Source organism: Heptranchias perlo, chromosome 44 (genome assembly GCF_035084215.1).
Source record: "Heptranchias perlo isolate sHepPer1 chromosome 44, sHepPer1.hap1, whole genome shotgun sequence".
In the NCBI taxonomy this organism is placed as follows: domain Eukaryota; kingdom Metazoa; phylum Chordata; class Chondrichthyes; order Hexanchiformes; family Hexanchidae; genus Heptranchias; species Heptranchias perlo.
Genome location: NC_090368.1, coordinates 7377149 through 7398352, shown reverse-complemented (window position 1 = coordinate 7398352; position 21204 = coordinate 7377149). Strand labels below are relative to the sequence as shown.

Sequence of the window (21204 nt, the reverse complement as noted above, 5' to 3'; positions counted from 1 at the left end):
ATCCACGGCTAATTATTGTTACACACTTAGGACAGGACGGACAACAGGGAGTGCTCCCGATCACTATGCAGTGACACCCGACTGGATAGAGAGCATCGGGAAACTGGATCGGGCTTAGTTCTAACACAAGAGTCTCTCTGTAGAGTGACAGACCTGTACCCACCAGTATTGTACCCCAGTGTTATACAGGGACAGACCTGTACCCACCAGTACTGTACCCCAGTGTTATACAGGGACAGACCTGTACCCACCAGTACTGTACCCCAGTGTTATACAGTGACAGACCTGTACCCACCAGTACTGTACCCCAGTGTTATACAGGGACAGACCTGTACCCACCAGTACTGTACCCCAGTGTTATACAGTGACAGACCTGTACCCACCAGTACTGTACCCCAGTGTTATACAGGGACAGACCTGTACCCACCAGTACTGTCCCCCAGTGTTATACAGGGACAGACCTGTACCCACCAGTACTGTACCCCAGTGTTATACAGGGACAGACCTGTACCCACCAGTACTGTCCCCCAGTGTTATACAGTGACAGACCTGTACCCACCAGTACTGTACCCCAGTGTTATACAGTGACAGACCTGTACCCACCAGTACTGTACCCCAGTGTTATACAGTGACAGACCTGTACCCACCAGTACTGTACCCCAGTGTTATACAGCGACAGACCTGTACCCACCAGTACTGTAGCCCAGTGTTATACAGAGACAGACCTGTACCCACCAGTACTGTACCCCAGTGTTATACAGAGACAGACCTGTACCCACCAGTACTGTAGCCCAGTGTTATACAGAGACAGACCTGTACCCACCAGTACTGTAGCCCAGTGTTATACAGAGACAGACCTGTACCCACCAGTACTGTACCCCAGTGTTATACAGTGACAGACCTGTACCCACCAGTACTGTACCCCAGTGTTATACAGCGACAGACCTGTACCCACCAGTACTGTAGCCCAGTGTTATACAGAGACAGACCTGTACCCACCAGTACTGTACCCCAGTGTTATACAGTGACAGACCTGTACCCACCAGTACTGTACCCCAGTGTTATACAGCGACAGACCTGTACCCACCAGTACTGTAGCCCAGTGTTATACAGAGACAGACCTGTACCCACCAGTACTGTAGCCCAGTGTTATACAGAGACAGACCTGTACCCACCAGTACTGTACCCATGTTATACAGTGACAGACCTGTACCCACCAGTACTGTACCCCAGTGTTATACAGTGACAGACCTGTACCCACCAGTACTGTACCCCAGTGTTATACAGTGACAGACCTGTACCCACCAGTACTGTACCCCAGTGTTATACAGGGACAGACCTGTACCCACCAGTACTGTAGCCCAGTGTTATACAGAGGCAGACCTGTACCCACCAGTACTGTACCCGTGTTATACAGTGACAGACCTGTACCCACCAGTACTGTACCCCAGTGTTATACAGGGACAGACCTGTACCCACCAGTACTGTCCCCCAGTGTTATACAGGGACAGACCTGTACCCACCAGTACTGTACCCGTGTTATACAGTGACAGACCTGTACCCACCAGTACTGTACCCCAGTGTTATACAGAGACAGACCTGTACCCACCAGTACTGTACCCCAGTGTTATACAGGGACAGACCTGTACCCACCAGTACTGTACCCCAGTGTTATACAGAGACAGACCTGTACCCACCAGTACTGTACCCCAGTGTTATACAGGGACAGACCTGTACCCACCAGTACTGTACCCCAGTGTTATACAGGGACAGACCTGTACCCACCAGTACTGTACCCCAGTGTTATACAGAGACAGACCTGTACCCACCAGTACTGTACCCCAGTGTTATACAGGGACAGACCTGTACCCACCAGTACTGTACCCCAGTGTTATACAGTGACAGACCTGTACCCACCAGTACTTTACCCCAGTGTTATACAGAGACAGACCTGTACCCACCAGTACTGTACCCGTGTTATACAGTGACAGACCTGTACCCACCAGTACTGTACCCCAGTGTTATACAGAGACAGACCTGTACCCACCAGTACTGTACCCCAGTGTTATACAGTGACAGACCTGTACCCACCAGTACTGTACCCTAGTGTTATACAGAGACAGACCTGTACCCACCAGTACTGTACCCCAGTGTTATACAGGGACAGACCTGTACCCACCAGTACTGTACCCCAGTGTTATACAGGGACAGACCTGTACCCACCAGTACTGTACCCCAGTGTTATACAGTGACAGACCTGTACCCACCAGTACTGTACCCCAGTGTTATACAGGGACAGACCTGTACCCACCAATACTGTACCCCAGTGTTATACAGTGACAGACCTGTACCCACCAGTACTGTACCCCAGTGTTATACAGTGACAAACCTGTGTTGCCATCGTCTGGAACTACCTCCCTCGATCTCCCTGCCCTGATACCTCGCAGTCTTCTCTCAAAACTCTGCTCTTCAACCGTGCTTTTGGTCTGGGAGGTGGGGGGAGGGGGAGCGGGGTGGGGGAGGGGTAGACACTGAACATAGAAATGAGAACAATAAATACTTCAAGAACCACAAAAATTTGAGTTTGCAGTTGCCATAGTGATTCCATGCAAAAATGTTGATTCAAACAAAACTGGTAAGATTTTCCCCCATTTTCCTCTCCTGAAGTCAGTGACTTTGTTGGGCTCCGGTTCTGTAGGTAGTGGTAAATATTTCGGCCATTTTTCACGAGAATCGCTAAGATATTCAACTGTGGAGGCATCACCTCTTGCCAAGTCCCAACCGAGATCTCGGCACAAAGAAAGGCTTGTGTCATGCGCCTCGGAGGCATCTCAAAGTGCTTCACATACGATGAATTTCTTTGACGTGCAATCAGTTTTTTTTTGTTGCATGGGCGAAGGTGGCAGCCATTTTGTGCACAGCAAGATGCCAAAACCAGCGGTGAGATGAATCATGGCGGTTTTGGTTAACGGAGGGATTCTGGCCGGAACAATGGGAGAAACCCCTGCTCTTCTTCGAATTGCGCGGGGCAACACTTAATAGCCGTCCCTCCGTCATCTGTTTCAGATGAGACGTTAAACCCAGGCCCCGTCCACCCGCCCCGTTTGATGTAAAATATCTTGTGGCACGATTCGAAGAAGAGCAGGAGCCTTGGTCAACGTTTACCCCCCAGTCCATGCCATCGAAAGCAGATTAACTGGTCATCGATCGCATTGGTCTTTGTGGGATCTTGCTGTGCACAAGTTGGCTGCCGTGTTTCCTACATTACAACAGCGAGTGCAGTTCAGAAAGTAACTGGCCGTTTGGGATGTCCTGTGGTTCGCAAATGTGCTAAATAAATACAAGTGTTTTTTTTATCTTTAACGATGTCAAGATTTTAAAAATCCCCTTTAGATAAAGATTCAGTAATGCTGATGAGATCTCTCAGCAGATATCAGTACAGCTCCTTTTAAAGATATCAATTGTTAACCTCAAATCCAATTCCCTTTTCTGAAGACTTGCATTTCTATAGCGCCTTTCACATCCTCAAGGCATCCCAAAGCGCTTTACAGCCAATGAAGTGTAGTCACTGTTGTGATGTGGGAAACGCGGCAGCTGATTTGCGCACAGCAAGATCCCACAAACAGCAATGTGATAATGACCAGATCATCTGTTTTTTAGTGATGTTGGTTGAGTGATAAATATTGGCCCCAGGGAGAACTCCCCCTGCTTTTCTTCCAATAGCGGCCGTGGGATCTTTTACGTCCATCCACTTGAGAGGGGCAGACGGGGCCCTCGGTTTAACGTCTCGTCTGAAAGACGGCACCTCCGACTGTGCAGCACTCCCTCAGTACTGGCACTGGGAGTGTTGGCCTGAATTATGGGGCTCCAGTCTCTGGAGTGGGGGCTCGAACCCTCGACCTTCTGACTCAGAGGCGAGCGTGCTACCATGGCTGACATTACTTCAAGGAAAAGAACAATTTTAAACCAAAAATGAGTGACATATAAACTTTGTGGCAGCTGTGTCTCAGTGGGTAGCTTTCTCTCTCGCCTCTGAGTCAGAAGGTCGTGGGTTCGAGCCCCCACTCCGGAGACTTGAGCCCCATAATCCAGGCCGACACTCCCGGTGCCAGTACTGAGGGAGTGCTGCACTGTCGGAGGTGCCGTCTTTCGGATGAGACGTTAAACCGAGGGCCCCGTCTGCCCCCCTCAGGTGGACGTAAAAGATCCCACGGCCACTATTGGAAGAAGAGCAGGGGGGAGTTCTCCCCACCCCCCCCCGGTGTCCTGGGGCCGACATTTATCCCTCAACCAACAGATGATCTGGGTCATTTATCTCAATGCTGTTTGTGGGATCTTGCTGTGCGCAAATTGGCTGCCATGTTTCCTACAACAGTGATCACACTTCATTGGCTGTAGAGGATGACCTGAGGTGGTGAAAGGCGCTATAGAAATGCACGGTCTTTCATTTTGTTGGGCTTCAAGTTTTAAGTTTTTAATGAATGATTGGGTAAAGCATCTTTGGCCCTAACATAACAAGCCTCTTGGCATTGAACTGGCTGGCCCATCGCCAATGCGTTATGGGTATTGTAGTCCCTTTCCCACCTCCCGTTCATTGATTGAAGCCAGCGGCCTTCACCAAAAGAACTACATATCCCAGCCTGCCCCGCTGGCCGCTAGCGAGCAGTGCATTGTGGGTACCCGGTTGTCATGAGCGACCACTGCCACTTGAAGAGGAGGGGGGGGGGGCGATGCCGGCCGCTGCATCGTGGGAAATGTAGTCGCCACTTCCGTCGCGACCCAGCGCGCTGACGGGCGGGCTGACTACAGTTCCCGGCGAGCCTCGGGCCTCGCGCTGCCCGCTGGGAAATGTAGTTCGGGCTCCCACGGCCGCCTGTGGGAGCCGGCGGCCGGAGGAACTACACTTCCCGGCAGGCTTCACGCGCGGTCCCTCTCCTCCTCCCCCCCCCCCCGCCTCACACGCCAGCCGTCCGTTGCTGGGTCCTGTGGAAAAGATGGCGGAGGAGGAGGACGACGGGGGGGAGTCGTTGCGCCCCGGCCCCGGCCCCGCAGCGGCCCCGGGGCCCCGCACCGTCCGCATCGTCAAGTCGGAGAGCGGCTACGGCTTCAACGTGAGGGGCCAGGTCAGCGAGGGCGGCCAGCTGCGCAGCATCAACGGCGAGCTGTACGCGCCGCTGCAGCACGTCAGCGCCGTGTTACCGGGGGGCGCGGCCGACCGGGCCGGAGTCAAGCGAGGGGACCGCATCCTGGCCGTGTGAGTACCGGAGGAGGGAGGAGGGGGGTGGGGGGTGGGGGGAGGCTCCGCGGGCCGCTGTCACCTCTCTCTGATCCCTCCGAAACCGCCTTGAATCGATTTGCTTCCCGCGGCGTTGCTCATGGTTCGAGGGGGGCGGGGAGGGGATTTAAACAAAAATCATGTTGACTGCCCTCCCGCGGCGTTGCTCGTCGATACTGAGGGTGGGGTGTGCAGGGGAAGGTTTGGTGAAGGGGAGGGAGGGAGGGGTATCATTCAGACAGCCTTTCCGTGTTAATGTTCGATCATCACCGCCCTCGTTCTCCCTCCTTTCTTCACTGGTTGACCTTCCGTGGCATTGCTCATGGTTACTGAGGGTGGGCATGTGTATCACGTTGGTTGACCTCCCAACGTGATACACATGCCCACCCTCAGTAACCATGAGAGTTACTCATTTAATGCTGTAATTTAACCACCGCCATTTCCCCCCCCCCCCCCCCCCGTCCATTCTCACGCACTAGCTGATATCTCGTGGCATTGCTCATCCATAATCTCAGGGTGCAGGAATTACATTGACTGACCTCCAGTGCCAATGCTCGTTCATTGCCACCTTCATTCTCACCCCTTCTCTGGCTGACCTCCCATGACAATGCTCATGTGTTCAGCTCGATGAGGGGGGGGTGGGTGAGAGGGGAAATCACGTTTGTTGACCTCCCATGCCAGTGCTGGTTCACCATACCCCCATTCTCACCCTTTCACGGGCTGACCTCTCGCTGCGTTGTTTACAGATCGTGCAGGCAGGGGGTGAGGGCAGGGGAGAGGCGAATCATATTTGCTGACCTCCCATGCCGATGCTCATTCACCACCACCACCCTCATCCTCACTCCTTCGCTGGCTGACCTCCCACGAGATTGCTCGTGGGTGCTGAGGGTGGGGGTGGCGATCGTGTTGGCTGACCTCCCGTGCCAGTGCTCTATCCCAATCTCACCCTTGCACTGACTGAATTCCTGTGGCGTTGCTCGTGGCTACTCCGAGGTCACGGAGCGCAGGGGGAGGAAATCAGGATGGCTGACCTATGCCAATGTTTGCTCATCACCACCTTCCCATTCTCATGCTTTCATTGGCGTTAGTGACGGGAACCAATGGGGTACAGCAATTAACCTCCACACACCCCCGTGTCAGTGAGAGGATAAAATCATCCTGCTCCCGATTGCTATCCAGCGAGCCCTACTGGAATGTGCTTGTGTGGCGATGTCGTGGCAGGTTTCGACTTGGCCGCCCTTCACAGTCGAATAGCTTGCCAACAATGATGTCTTGCACATCAAGACTAGCTACTTGGGACGTGGTCCATAAGAGGTGGAACCCCAGCAACCTCGGGAGGGGAGGGGGGCTTCAGGGAGAGGTGAATTTATTCTAAATACGTATTTTCGTTCCTTTGAGGAACTTGTGTGCCATGTGGCGATGAGGTCAGAGGCTGACTGTCGTGGGTCTAATCCTGTGAGCACGGTGAATTGGTGTCTGCAGGAATGTTTGCTGTACAGTGTTAAAATGTTGTCCAGCATGAGGATTGCTGGCTCGATTTTGTTTTGTATAATCCTGGTGTAAAAATGCTTCCGAGTAATGCATGTTAGCAATCTGAACTTCAAATCAAAACAGTACTTACTGCCACTAGGATTTCAGTGACGTGTAGTAGGTGTGCGAGAACATAGTACATCCCTAAATGGTGTGACGGGTGCTGCCCTTCGGACTGCATTAAAACAGAATGGTGGGTGTGCAGAATATTTGCACAAGCGCACTGTGGGTTTTTGTTTTGGACTAGAGTTTCAGTCAGTGTCGTAAGTGTGTGAAATTTGTATGCTGTGCCCACTCCGAGTGTGCAAATCACCCAGCACAACTACAGGTTGTGTCTGGGGAGAACATCTTGAGATGTGCAACGCTGGGGTGAAGTTCAGGATACTGGCCGTAAAGCCCTGAGGTTGTGCAAGATGCTATAGAAATGGGAGTTTTAAGGCCCCATCCTGACTATCGCCCTGCTTTATGGTCATTTTAAATCGAGTTTAAACTTCCTGGTCACTGGAAAATGCATCAGAGCAGGATGAGAGCGCGGGGAGGTGGTGACGAGTCTGAGATTTGAAAATCACGACTGCCCTGCATAATCTAAGCTGGCAAGAAGTCTTCTTAACCCTCTTTATGTTTCTACATTTCACCTACCTCTTTGACGATGCCTCTCCCCGAATTCTTCTCCTGGTTCTGGCTTGGTGTCTGGATTTCACTCCCCCGCCCCCCCCCCCCCCCCCCAAAATCAAGGAATCACCATGGGTCGTTTAGAAAGGAGCTGTGAGTTGTGACAGCAAGATAAGGACCATGGGCTTTTGTTCCCAGCGTGTACAGTGATTGAGTTACAAACGGAACACCTTGGGGACGAGGGGGCCTTCACTGAACACAGGTAGCAGTGTTGTAAGCCAGTAAAGTTGTGCTAAATCTTTCCCAATCATTGGTTAGGCCCCAGCTGGAGTATTGTGTCCAATTCTGGGCACCGCACTTTAGGAAGGATGTCAAGGCCTTGGAGAGGGTGCAGAGGAGATTTACTAGAATGGTACCAGGGATGAGGGACTTCAGTTATGTGGGGAGACTGGAGGAGATGGGATTGTTCTCCTCCAGAGTAGGGAAAGTTAAGGGGAGATTTAAGAGGTGATCTGAATGATGAGGGGTTTTGATAGAGTAAACAAGGAGAAACTGTTTCCAGTGGCAGGAGGGTCTGGAACCAGAGGACACAGATTGAAGATAATTGGCAAAAGAACCAGAGGGGGAGATGAGGAGAAATGTTTTTTACGCAGCGAGTTGTTCTGATCTGGAATGCGCTGCCTGAAAGGGCAGTGAGGCAGATTCAATAATAACTTTCAAAAGGGAATTGGATAAATACTTAAAAAGGACAAACCTTGCTGTCACCCCATAAATCTGCATAACACTGGGGGACAGTACTGGTGGGTACAGGTCTGTCACTGTATAACACTGGGGTACAGTACTGGTGGGTACAGGTCTGTCTCTGTATAACACTGGGGTACAGTACTGGTGGGTACAGGTCTGTCTCTGTATAACACTGGGGTACAGTACTGGTGGGTACAGGTCTGTCTCTATAACACTGGGGTACAGTACTGGTGGGTACAGGTCTGTCTCTGTATAACACTGGGGTACAGTACTGGTGGGTACAGGTCTGTCTCTGTATAACACTGGGGTACAGTACTGGTGGGTACAGGTCTGTCTCTGTATAACACTGGGGTACAGTACTGGTGGGTACAGGTCTGTCTCTATAACACTGGGGTACAGTACTGGTGGGTACAGGTCTGTCTCTGTATAACACTGGGGTACAGTACTGGTGGGTACAGGTCTGTCTCTGTATAACACTGGGGTATAGTACTGGTGGGTACAGGTCTGTCCCTGTATAACACTGGGGTACAGTACTGGTGGGTACAGGTCTGTCTCTGTATAACACTGGGGTACAGTACTGGTGGGTACAGGTCTGTCCCTGTATAACACTGGGGTACAGTACTGGTGGGTACAGGTCTGTCCCTGTATAACACTGGGGTACAGTACTGGTGGGTACAGGTCTGTCTCTGTATAACACTGGGGTACAGTACTGGTGGGTACAGGTCTGTCCCTGTATAACACTGGGGTACAGTACTGGTGGGTGCAGGTCTGTCTCTGTATAACATGAGCTGGTGCCTTTATCAGAGTTCAAGTTGGAAAACCACATAAGTTTCACACATTTTTATGGTTTAATCAAATTGCCGTGCCAACATTGTATTAGAATTGTTATTAGTGTCATGAAGAATTTGCCCAGTCACCTGTTACACAATGGGCTGTGTCCCCTCCTTGCTGCTCTCTGCCCACGGTGTGGGAATGAGACGGTCTGCTGTATTTTTAACCCAGATTGCTTCAATGCTTCCAGCCCTGTGGCATTGTGTTTCTCCACTGCTCCCCCCCCCACCTAATCAGGCAATGACCTTGTGAAGCAATAATATGCTGGTGTCTGCATTTGCTGTTGTTCATGTTGAAAGTCCAAATACAGAAGTGCAGTCCTCGGTTTCTCAATCGATTCCGAGTGCTTCCAGTAAAGTTTCCTATCTTCTACTTCTCACCATTGTCCCTTACTGTGCTTATGTCAGCCTCTGAGTCAGAAGGCCATGGGTTCGAGCCCCACTCCAGAGACTTGAGCCCATAATCCAGGCCGACATTCCCGGTGCACTACTGAGGGAGTGCTGCACTGTCAGGGATGCCGTTTTTTCGGATGAGACTTTAAACCGAGGCCCCCGTCTACACTCTCAGGTGGACGTAAAAGATCCCACGGCCACTATTGGAAGAAGAGCAGGGGGGAGTTCTCCCCGGTGTCCAGTGGCCAATATTTATCCCTCAACCAACATCACTTCAAAAAAAACAGATGACCTGGGTCATTATCACATTGCTGTTTGTGGGATCTTGCTGTGCACAAATTGGCTGCCGAGTTTCCTACATTACAACAGTGACTGCACTTCAAAAAGTACTTGATTGGCTGTAAACCGTCCTGAGGATGTGAAAGGCAGTACATAAATGCCAGTTTGTTCTTTCTTTATCCCGGTGCTCTGTGACGCTGTCTAAACTAGTGTTCGTCCTGGTTAAACTGTACCGTGATATGAACTGTACACAGTTTAACGACTCTCACTGACCCGACTGGAGGGAGTTAATGTAATCTGATTGTTTTTACCACCTTAGAAATGCAGTAAACGTGGAGGGGGCGACGCACAAGCAAGTGGTGGATTTGATCCGTGCGGGAGACAAGGAGTTACTGCTCACCGTGTTATCCATGCCACCTCACGAGGTGGAAAACCTGGATCCCAGCGACGATTCCTCGGGACAATCCTTCTACGACTACACGGAGAAGCAGGCCATTCCCATCTCCATTCCCAGCTACAAGCACATCGAGCAAAACGGAGAGAAGTTTGTCGTGAGTAGAATTACATCGAATTTTACAGCACAGAAACAGGCCATTCGGCCCACATGGTCCATGCCGGTGTTTATGCTCCACACGAGCCTCCTCCCAATCCTTCGTCATCTCTCCCTATCCCCCTATCCCTTTCTCCCTCATGTGTTTATCGAGCTTCCCCTTAAATCCATCTCTGTTATTCGCCTCAACCACTCCATGTGGGAGTGAGTTCCACATTCTCACCACTCTCTGGGTAAAGAAGTTTCTCTGAATTCCCGATTGGATTTATTAGTGACTCTCTTATATTTATGGCCCCCTAGTTCTGGTCTCCCCCCACAAGTGGAATCATCTTCTCTACGCCTACCCTATCGAACCCTTTCATAATTTTAAAGCCCTCTATCCGGTCACCCCTCAGCCTTCTCTTTTCTGGAGAAAAGAGCCCCGGCCTGTTCAGTCTATTTTCGATACACAAGGCGGGGGCCTTTTTTTTGGGGTGGGAGAGGTATTACATTTTTTTGATTTACTCCACTAGTTCCCACCTCCCGGGGTACCGAAGCGGACAGGGAGATCGAAACAGGGGCCTTCCCGGTCCGTGAGACCCGTGCATGAACCTGCTGGATCATCGGCAGAGCAGTGTGTGACCGTACTCTGCTGCTAGAGAGAGAGAGAGAGAGCAAGAGCAAGCTGCAGTATCTCCATCACTCAACTACAACAATTTTCATTTATATAGCGCCTTTAATGTAGTAAAACGTCCCAGGGCGCTTCACAGGAACGTAATCAGATAAAACTTGACTCCGAGCCACTTGAGATATTTGGACAGGTGAACAAAAGCTTGGTTAAAGAGGTAGGTTTTAAGGAGCGTCTTAAAGGAGGAGAGAGAGGCGGAGAGGTTTAGGGAGGGAATTCCAGAGCTTAGGGCCCAGGCGGCTGAAGGCACGGCCGCCAATGGTGGGGGGAAGGAAATCGGGGGATGCGCAAGAGGCCAGAACTGGAGGAGCGCAGAGATCTCAGAGGGGGTTGCAGAGATAGGGAGAGGGGGTGAGGCCATGGATGGATTTGAGGATGAGAATTTACTGGCTTTTAAGTGTTGGGGAGAAGCCCAGAGCTGTAGTGCAGAATCCTACCAAACCGGACGGTACTGAAGACACCCACCGGACATCGGCCAGCATTGTGACGATCTGACACGCTCGCCGTTGTTTGCCAGCGAGCTCCCAGCGGTAGCACGAGCAGAGCATTCGGTCATTAACGCCCCTCCGCTTGGGTTTTGCTATTCCTCCCCTTTTCCAGGTTTACAACATCTACATGACCGGGCGGCAGCTGTGCACCAAGCGATACCGGGAGTTCGCCATCCTGCACCAGAACCTGAAACGGGAGTTCTCCGACTTCGGCTTCCCCCGGCCGCCGGGGAAGTGGCCCTTCACCCTGTCCGAGCAGCAGCTGGACGCACGGCGTCGCGGCCTGGAGGAGTACCTGGAGAAAGGTGAGCGTCCCACAGCGCTATGGCGCCACGATGGCGCAAGAAAGAAAGATCTTCCGTTTCCCTCGCGCCTTTCACGACCTCAGGACGTCCCAAAGCGCTTTACAGCCAATGGATTACTTTTTTTGATGTGTAGTCACTGTTGTAATGTAGGAAACGCGGCTGCCGTTTTGCGCACAGCAAGATCCCACAAATGTGATAATGACCAGATCATCTATTGCTGGGTGTTGGTTGAGGGTTAGATATCGGCCCCAGGACACCGGGGAGAACTTCCCTGCTCTTCTTCCCATAGTGGCCGAGAGATATTTTACGTCCACCTCGAGGGGGGCAGACGGGGCCTCGGTTTAACATCTCGCCCGAAAGACGGCACCTCCGACAGTGCAGCGCTCTCTCAGTACTGGCACTGGGAGCGTCGGCCTGGATTACGGGCTCAAATCCCTGGAGTGGGACGTGAACCCACGACCTTCTGACTTGGAGGCTACCCACTGAGCCACGGCTGACCCCTAAAGCACGTCCCAGAAGGTGCTTGGGAAACGGACATTGAGCCAGGAAGTGGGGGGGGGGGTGGGGTTTTTGCAGTCGGACTGCGGGGTTGCAGCTAGCGCAGACATGGACTGGAAGATAAACTTCCCATTCTCCGAGTAACGGCCTCTTCTCTCTGTTTGGCAGTGTGTTCTGTGCGTGTCATTGGCGAGAGTGACATCATGCAGGAATTCCTTTCCGAGTCGGATGAGGTGAGTGTGCAGTCAGCAGAAGGCCGTGAGCTCGGTACAAATACACGGGGAAAAGCTCTACACATGCTGAAAATTCACAGCAGGTCCGTCAGCATCTGTAAAGGGAACTGGATAAGTACTTGAAAGGAAAAAAATTGCTGGGCTACGGGGAAAGGGCGGGGGAGTGGGACTAGCTGGATTGCTCTTGCGTAGAGCCGGCATGGACTCGATGGACCGAATGGCCTCCTTCCATGCTGTAACCTCTCTATGATTTGCTGTTGTACAGAAGGGAAACACGGCAGCTGATTTGCGCACAGCAAGAGCCCACAAGCAGCGACGTGCATATAGTCTGCCCTCTTGCCCGGATTGTCGTAAAAACCCACCTGGTTCACCAGTGATCTTCAGGCTTGGCTGACACGTGACTCCAGCCTCACACTAAGGGGCCGCATTCAGCGGCCTACAAGGGTGTACAAACGGGTCTATGCGGCCTTGCCAGCATCGCCCACGTCCTGAGAACAAATTTTCAAAAGCAAAATCAGGATGGCGACAGAATAAGTTAAATTCCATTTTTATTACACTGGATTCCGGGATCGTTTTTGGAAAGGTGCAGTTTTCCCACCTATTATTACGATAAAATATTTCGGGAAGGTGGTATCACAGCTGGTATAGAGGTATAGGCAGACCAGCTGGCTGTCTCAGTACTCTGAGGGCGGGCTCCTCGCTGTCCCATAGAATCATACGGCACAGAAGGAGGCCATTCGGCCCATCGTGTCTGTGCCGGCTCTTTGAAAGTGTTATCCAATTGGTCCCACTCGCGCCCCCGACCTCTCCTCTGCTCTTTCCCCATAGCCCTGCAAATTTTTCCTTTTCAAGTATTTATCCAATTCCCTTTTGAAAGTTACTAGTGCACCTGCTTCCACTATCACAACAACTTGCATTCATATAGCGCCTTTAACGTATTCACAGGAGCGATTATCAAACAAAATTTGACACCGAGCCACAGAAGGAGATATTAGGACAGGTGACCAAAAGCTTGGTCAAAGAGGTGGGTTTTAAGGAGCGTCTTAAAGGAGGAGAGAGAAGCGGGGAGGAAATTCCAGAGCTTGGGGACGAGACGGCTGAAGGCACGGCCGCCAATGGTGGAGCGGTGGAATTTGGGGGATGCGCAAGAGGCCAGAATTGGAGGAACGCAGAGATCTCGGAGGGTTGTGGGGCTGGAGGAGTTTGCAGCGATAGGGAGGGATTTGAACACGAAGATGAGAATTTTAAACTGGAGGCCCTTTCAGGCAGTGCATTCCAAATCGTAACTCGCTGCGTTTTAAAAAAAAAAAATTCTCCTTACCTCCCCCTCTGGTTCTTTTGCCAATTATCTTCAATCTGTGTCCTCTGGTCACCAATCCTCCAGCCACTGGAAACAGTTTCTCCTTATTTACTCCATCAAACCCCCTCCTGGCGTCAAAAGTCATCAGTTTCCTTTTGTACCACGCAGAACTTCAACGGTGTGTCTGACGTTGAGCTGCGGATAGCGTTTCCCGACAAGACCACGGTGACAGTGAAGGTGAAGAAGAACAGTACCACCGACCAGGTGTACCAGGTAGGTGGGGTGCTGCGTTACCCCGAGAGATAAGAGGCTCCGTTACACCAGACGCGCCCTCTCCCTCCTCCCCCCAGCCTGGGAAAACCCTCCCGCGGCCAGCCCACAATGCCAGCGAGCTATTCGACTGTGGCGGGCATCGCGGCCCGGCCTGTTCGCATCGACCTGACTGCCTTGGCTGATTTCTCTCCCCTTCTCTCTTTCCCCATTGCCCCCCGCCCCCCCCCCCCCCAGCCTAGAGCAGTGAGGCCAAATATAGCCCTCTCCCCACCTGAGATTAGCTAATCTCACACAGAGAGGAATGAATTCGACAACCTTCCTGGTGTCTCTGGTGCAGTTTCTCACCAGGCGCTGCAGCTACCAAGTGAGCCGCTGTAGGGAGCTACTTAATATTCTGAACCATTTGCTTTGGTCGCTCTATATTCTCCTGCTCTCCTGGGAGCATCAACTCCCCCTGGGGGTCCCGTTTCACATGGCCAAGTCAGTACTGTCCCCTGCTGTTCACACCTCCAAACACCAGTTATTTGGAGGTGTCAGCCATGGCTCAGTGGGTAGCACGCACTCTCTCCTCTGAGTCAGAAGGTTGTGGGTTCAAACCCCACTCCAGAGACTTGAGCCCCATAACCCCAGGCTGTCACTTCCGGTGCCGGTACTGAGGGAGTGCCGCACTGTCGGAGGTGCCGTCTTTCAGACGAGACGTTAAACCGAGGGCCCCGTCTGCCCCTCTCAGGTGGATGTAAAAGATCCCACGGCCACGATTGGAAGAAGAGCAGGGGGGAGTTCTCCCCGGTGTCTTGGGCCAATATTCATCCGTTAACCAACATCGCTATATATAAAAAAAAAACAGACAGATCTGGTCATTACCCCATTGCTGTTTGTGGGATCTTGCTGTGCACAAATTGGATGCCGTGTTTCCTACATTACAACAGTGACTATACTTCTTAAAAAAAAAAGTACCTCACGTGCTGTGAAGCGCTTTGGGACACCCTGAGGTTGTGAAAGGCACAATAGAAAAGCAAGTTCTTTTTTTCTTTATTCCACACAATACATAACACTGCTGTCTGTGTGCATTTTCTAGACTGTTGCATCCCAGATTGGAATGGACAGTATCACAGCAAACTATTTTGCGTTATTCGAAGTGGTGAATCACTCCTTCGGTAAGTGAGTTACTGACAGAGCTCAGTCTAATTTACTGCCTCGTCTGCAACCTCAGAAATCTCAGTGTTTAGGCATATCTTTTCAACTGAGCGTCAAACACTCCCAGGGCAGGTACAGCACTGGTTAGATACAGAGTAAAGCTCCCTCTACACTGTCCCGTCAAACACTCCCAGGGCAGGTACAGGGTTAGATACAGAGTAAAGCTCCCTCTACACTGTCCCGTCAAACACTCCCAGGGCAGGTACAGGGTTAGATACAGAGTAAAGCTCCCTCTACACTGTCCCATCAAACACTCCCAGGGCAGGTACAGGGTTAGATACAGAGTAAAGCTCCCTCTACACTGTCCCATCAAACACTCCCAGGGCAGGTACAGGGTTAGATACAGAGTAAAGCTCCCTCTACACTGTCCCATCAAACACTCCCAGGGCAGGTACAGCACTGGTTAGATACAGAGTAAAGCTCCCTCTACACTGTCCCATCAAACACTCCCAGGGCAGGTACAGCACTGGTTAGATACAGAGTAAAGCTCCCTCTACACTGTCCCGTCAAACACTCCCAGGGCAGGTACAGCACTGGTTAGATACAGAGTAAAGCTCCCTCTACACTGTCCCATCAAACACTCCCAGGGCAGGTACAGCACGGGTTAGATACAGAGTAAAGCTCCCTCTACACTGTCCCATCAAACACACCCAGGGCAGGTACAGCACGGGGTTAGATACAGAGTAAAGCTCCCTCTACACTGTCCCGTCAAACACTCCCAGGGCAGGTACAGCACTGGTTAGATACAGAGTAAAGCTCCCTCTACACTGTCCCATCAAACACTCCCAGGGCAGGTACAGCACTGGTTAGATACAGAGTAAAGCTCCCTCTATACTGTCCCATTCTGGCCTATTGTGTATTCCCTACTCCCTTTGCCCCACCATTGGCGGCCGTGCCTTCAGCTGCCTGGGCCCTTAGCTCAGGAATTCCCTCCCTAAACCTCTCCGCCTTTCTCTCCTTTTAAGACAATCCTTAAAACCTACCTCTTTGACCAAATTTTTGATCACCTGTCCTAATCTCTCCTTATGTGGCTCGGTGTCAAATTTTTGTCTGATTTACGCTCCTGTGAAGCGCCTTGAAATGTTTTACTCCGTTAAAGGCGCGATATAAATGCAGGCTGTTGTAAATACCTGATAGTTTAATGGTTAAATCCACTACCTAGTGTGGCATTGAATCGCTCAGAATGGGTCAACTTTAGCTTCAAATCCCTGATCTTGGCTGCGTTCGCTGACCTGATCTGGGGCAGCAAATGGCGATAGTACTTCTGGCCGAATCTGCCAGGGCTGAGCTGTGAGGGTCCCACTGACCTCGGAGGGCTGCTGGTGCCTGTGGAGCCGTTCCCCGGCACGGGCCAGCGCCCACGGGGAAAGGGAGGGTTGATGGCATGGAAGGCACTGGTGCATCCTGTTGTGGGCTGTATTGCCTTAGTGGAGACATTGGGTTTGAGCCAATGATCTTGTTCACAGATCACGGCCATGTGTGTGCAGAACGGGACGGTGGGACTTTTGTTCTCCTCGCTGTTCGTTGCTGGCACTGTGACCACAGAATGCTGGGTGCTCGCTGACCTTTAGGCACTTGTTTTGTTCTTGGGACGTGGGTGACACTGGCAAAGTCACATCGATTGCCCATTCTTGGTTGCCCTGAGAAGGTAATGGTGGTGGGCCTTCTGATTTGGCACTGTTTCCCTCCCCCTGTTTGAAAGCTGCGGGTTGGGATCGATAGCCAGAATGCCAGGCTCCTCAAACCTTGGCTAGATAGATCCACATGCTTTCGTTCGTCTGCAGTTCCCTGCTGCAGAATCTGGTGCTCCAGTGTATGTCCAGCAACGTGGGGCTGTTCACCCTCGCCTCATCCCGTCGATCCTGGAGCGAGCGAGAAAGGCCAAATCCGCTCCTTCCACAGACCCTGTGCCCACCTGCTCCACCATCAGTGGCACAGCCATCCGCCATCTCGAACCCACTCCCTGCAATCCCTCCTCAAACCCACTCCCTGCAATCCCTCCTCGAACCCACTCCCTGCAATCCCTCCTCGAACCCACTCCCTGCAATCCCTCCTCGAACCCACTCCCTGCAATCCCTCCTCGAACCCACTCCCTGCAATCCCTCCTCGAACCCACTCCCTGCAATCCCTCCTCGAACCCACTCCCTGCAATCCCTCCTCGAACCCACTCCCTGCAATCCCTCCTCGAACCCACTCCCTGCAATCCCTCCTCGAACCCACTCCCTGCAATCCCTCCTCGAACCCACTCCCTGCAATCCCTCCTCGAACCCACTCCCTGCAATCCCTCCTCGAACCCACTCCCTGCAATCCCTCCTCAAACCCACTCCCTGCAATCCCTCCTCAAACCCACTCCCTGCAATCCCTCCTCGAACCCACTCCCTGCAATCCCTCCTCAAACCCACTCCCTGCAATCCCTCCTCAAACCCACTCCCTGCAATCCCTCCTCAAACCCACTCCCTGCAATCCCTCCTCGAACCCACTCCCTGCAATCCCTCCTCGAACCCACTCCCTGCAATCCCTCCTCAAACCCACTCCCTGCAATCCCTCCTCAAACCCACTCCCTGCAATCCCTCCTCAAACCCACTCCCTGCAATCCCTCCTCGAACCCTTCCACTTCTCTACCTCTTTCCCCACCTTCAGAAGCCTCCTCAAATCTGAAAACCGTTGGTGGTGCTCGGTACCCCTTCCCTGCTCGGTGAAACATTTTTCTATCTTAAAAGTGCTACTATATACTTGCAAGTGTTGGATCATGCAATCTGCCCCGCTTTTTTAATCTCCCACAGCCCATGTCCACTCTCCCCTATCACGGACTCTCCCCACCCATTTAATCTCCTCCCACAGCCCATGTCCACTCTCCCCTATCATGGACTCTCCCCACCCATTTAATCTCCCCCCTCAGCCCATGTCCACTCTCCCCTATCATGGACTCTCCCCACCCATTTAATCTCTGTGTATATCATTTCATACCGTGTAGCAGTAAGAAATGATATACACAGGGTGCACTGAGGGCGGTCCACCCAGTCTCACCCATCCACAAGCTCCCTACAATCCCCCCACCCCAGAATCTAACTCTTAAACGATTCCAGGGTTTTCGCCTCCCGACGCAAACTCTCCGTTTGAAGAATTATTTTTAAAATTTGATCCCAGGATGTGGGAATGCCACATTTACAGCCCATCCCGAGTTGCCTGGGGCAGCACTTGTTTGTACTGAAGTGATTTGCTAGGCCTCTGTAAGAGTGGAGTCACACATAGGCCCAGACCGGGTGAGAACAGCAGCTTTCCTTAATCATTAGTGAACCAGTTGGGTTTTTTTACGACAGCTTCCTGCTCACTTTTACTGATACCGGCTTTTTATTTGTCAGATTTGATAAAACTGAATTCAGACTCTGAAACTGTCGGGGTGGGATTTCAACTCGCGTTCCCTGGATTACTCCAGCAGCACAAACACTACGGCACCGTGCCCCTAACTTGTCAGTTCCATTCTTAGGGTTGTACATTAACCATTATGTAGGTGTGCACCCTCTGTTCCCCTGTTTGCAGCTGAGTGGCCACTTCAGAGGGCATTGAGTTGGGTAGGTTCCCATCTCTGAAGGACATTAATGAACCAGTGGTTTTTTCCAATCCAGCAGCTTTATTTATGATCATTTTCCTGGTACTAGGTCACAGATTACCAGATTCAATTTCACTAGTTGCCGTGGTGGGATTCGAACACTGGACCTCTGGGTTGTTAGTTCAGCAACGGCAACCTGCATTTATATAGCGCCTTTAGCGTAGTAAAATGTCCCCAAAGCGCTTCACAGGGGTGATTATCAAACAAAATTTGACACTGAGCCACAGAAGGAGATATCAGGACAGGTGACCAAAAGCTCGGGCAAAGAGGTAGGTTTTAAGCGTCTTAAAGGAGGAGAGAGAGGCGGAGAGGTTTAGGGAGGGAATTCCAGAGCTTAGGGCCCAGGCGGCTGAAGGCACGGCCGCCAATGGTGGAGCGAAGGAAATCGGGGGATGCGCAAGAGGCCAGAATTGGAAGAACGCAGAGATCCCCAGTCAAAAGGGAATTGGATAAGTACTTGAAAGGGCAAAATTTGCAGGGGGGAGTGGGACGAATTGGATAGCTCTTTCACGATGGGCCAAATGGCCTCCTTCAGTGCTGTACCTACTATGATAGTCCAGTAACCAGAACCACCACACTGACCCGCTGACGCCAGGCCTAACTCGGCCTTTCCCAGTTTTGGACTCTTGCTGTGGTTTGAAGTGGGTTCTGCACTTGCGGTACTGACGAGCCGATCTTTCCTCCCCCTCTGACAGTGCGTAAACTGGCGCCGAATGAATTCCCCCACAAGCTGTACGTCCAGAATTACACCTCGGCCGTTCCCGGCACCTGCCTCACCATCAGGAAGTGGCTCTTCACCGCAGAGGAGGAGGCTCTTCTCAACGACAGCGTCCTGGCCGTCATCTATTTCTTCCACCAGGTAATCGGAGCGTACCAGGCCTCAAAGGGTTAAATTACGAGGACAGGTCGCACAGACTGGGCTTGTATTCCCTCAAGTATAGAAGATTAAGGGTTGATCTAATTTTTTTTTAATGAGTTTATGGGTTGTGGGCATCGCTGGCGAGGCCGGCATTTATTGCCCATCTCTAATTGCCCTTGAGAATCGAGGTGTTTAAGATGATTAAAGGATTTGATGGGGTCGATAGAGAGAAACTATTTCCTCTGGTGGGGGGAGTCCAGAACAAGGGGGCAGAAGCTTAAAATTAGAGCCAGGCCGTTCAGGGGTGATGTCAGAAACGTAGAAAACAGGAGCAGGAGTCGGCCATTCGGCCCTTCGAGCCTGCTCCGCCATTCAATATGATCATGGCTGATCCTCCATCTCAATATCATATTCCCACTCTCTCCCCATACCCCTTGATGCCTTTTGTGTCTAGAAATCGATCCAGCTCCTTCTTAAATATATTCAGTGACTTGGCCTCCACTGCCTTCTGTGGTAGAGAATTCCACAGGTTCACCACCCTCTGAGTGAAGAAATTTCTCCTCAACTCAGTCCCAAATGTCCTACCCAGATGTCAGGAAGCACTTCTTCACACAAAGGGGAGTGGAAACCTGGAACTCTTTTCCCCCCAGTCCCCCCAGAAAAGTTGTTGATGCTGGGGGTCAATTGAAAATTTCAAAACTGAGATTGATAGATTTTTCTGGGTATTAAGGGTTACGGAACCAAGGCGGGTGGATGGAGTTAAGATACAGATCAGCCATGATCTAACTGAATGGCGGAACAGGCTCAAGGGGCTGAATGGCCTCCTCCTGTTCCTATTCCTAATGCTCATAACCCTCTGCGGGCAATTTAGGACGCAAGGCGACAGAAGGCCTTTGAAAAAGAAGGAAAGACTTGCATTTCTATCGCGCCTTTCGCAACCTCAGGACGTCCCAAAGCGCTTTACAGCCCATGAAGTACTTTTTGACGTGTACTCACTGTTGTAATGTAGGAAACGCGGCAGCCAATTTGTGCACAGCAAGATTCCACAAACAGCAACGTCATAATGATTAGATGATCTGTTTTTTTGTGATGTTGGTTGAGGGATAAATATTGGCCCCAGGACACCGGGGAGAACTCCCCCCTGCTCTTCTTCCAATAGTGGCCGTGGGACCTTTCACATCCACCTGAGAGGGGCAGACGGGGGCCTCGGTTTAACGTCTCATCCGGAAGACGGCACCTCCGACAGTGCAGCGCTCCCTCAGTACTGGCACCCAGAGTGTCGGCCTGGATTATGGGCTCAAGTCTGTGGAGTGGGGCTCGAACCCACGACCTTCTGACTCGGAGGCGAGAGTGGTGCCAGGTGAAACCCTTCTCAGACACCGTCTTGATGGTACAAGGTTTCAATTGAGAAAGAACTTGGGTTTATTTATCACCTTCCCAGGTCTGTCAGGAACATCTCAAAGCATTTTGCCCACAGTGACTTACGTTTGAAGTGCATCGACTGGACAGATTTCCTACATAACATCCTTGTCCCACAGACTGCATTGTGATGTCAACCTGT

General features: G+C 51.6%; 1 protein-coding gene across 1 annotated transcript in view; it reads left to right on the top strand.

The window, feature by feature from the left end:
• The first annotated feature begins 4958 nt into the window (after positions 1-4958).
• The window catches only part of LOC137306712 (sorting nexin-27-like), a 38936-nt gene continuing 22690 nt past the window's right edge, over positions 4959-21204 (top strand). The window contains exons 1-7 of the mRNA XM_067976072.1: positions 4959-5254; positions 9983-10214; positions 11481-11673; positions 12340-12404; positions 13873-13977; positions 15056-15134; positions 19480-19643. Of these exons, the coding sequence (XP_067832173.1) occupies positions 4995-5254; positions 9983-10214; positions 11481-11673; positions 12340-12404; positions 13873-13977; positions 15056-15134; positions 19480-19643 (1098 nt within the window). The 5' untranslated portion in view covers positions 4959-4994. The remainder of the gene's footprint in view (positions 5255-9982; positions 10215-11480; positions 11674-12339; positions 12405-13872; positions 13978-15055; positions 15135-19479; positions 19644-21204) is intronic.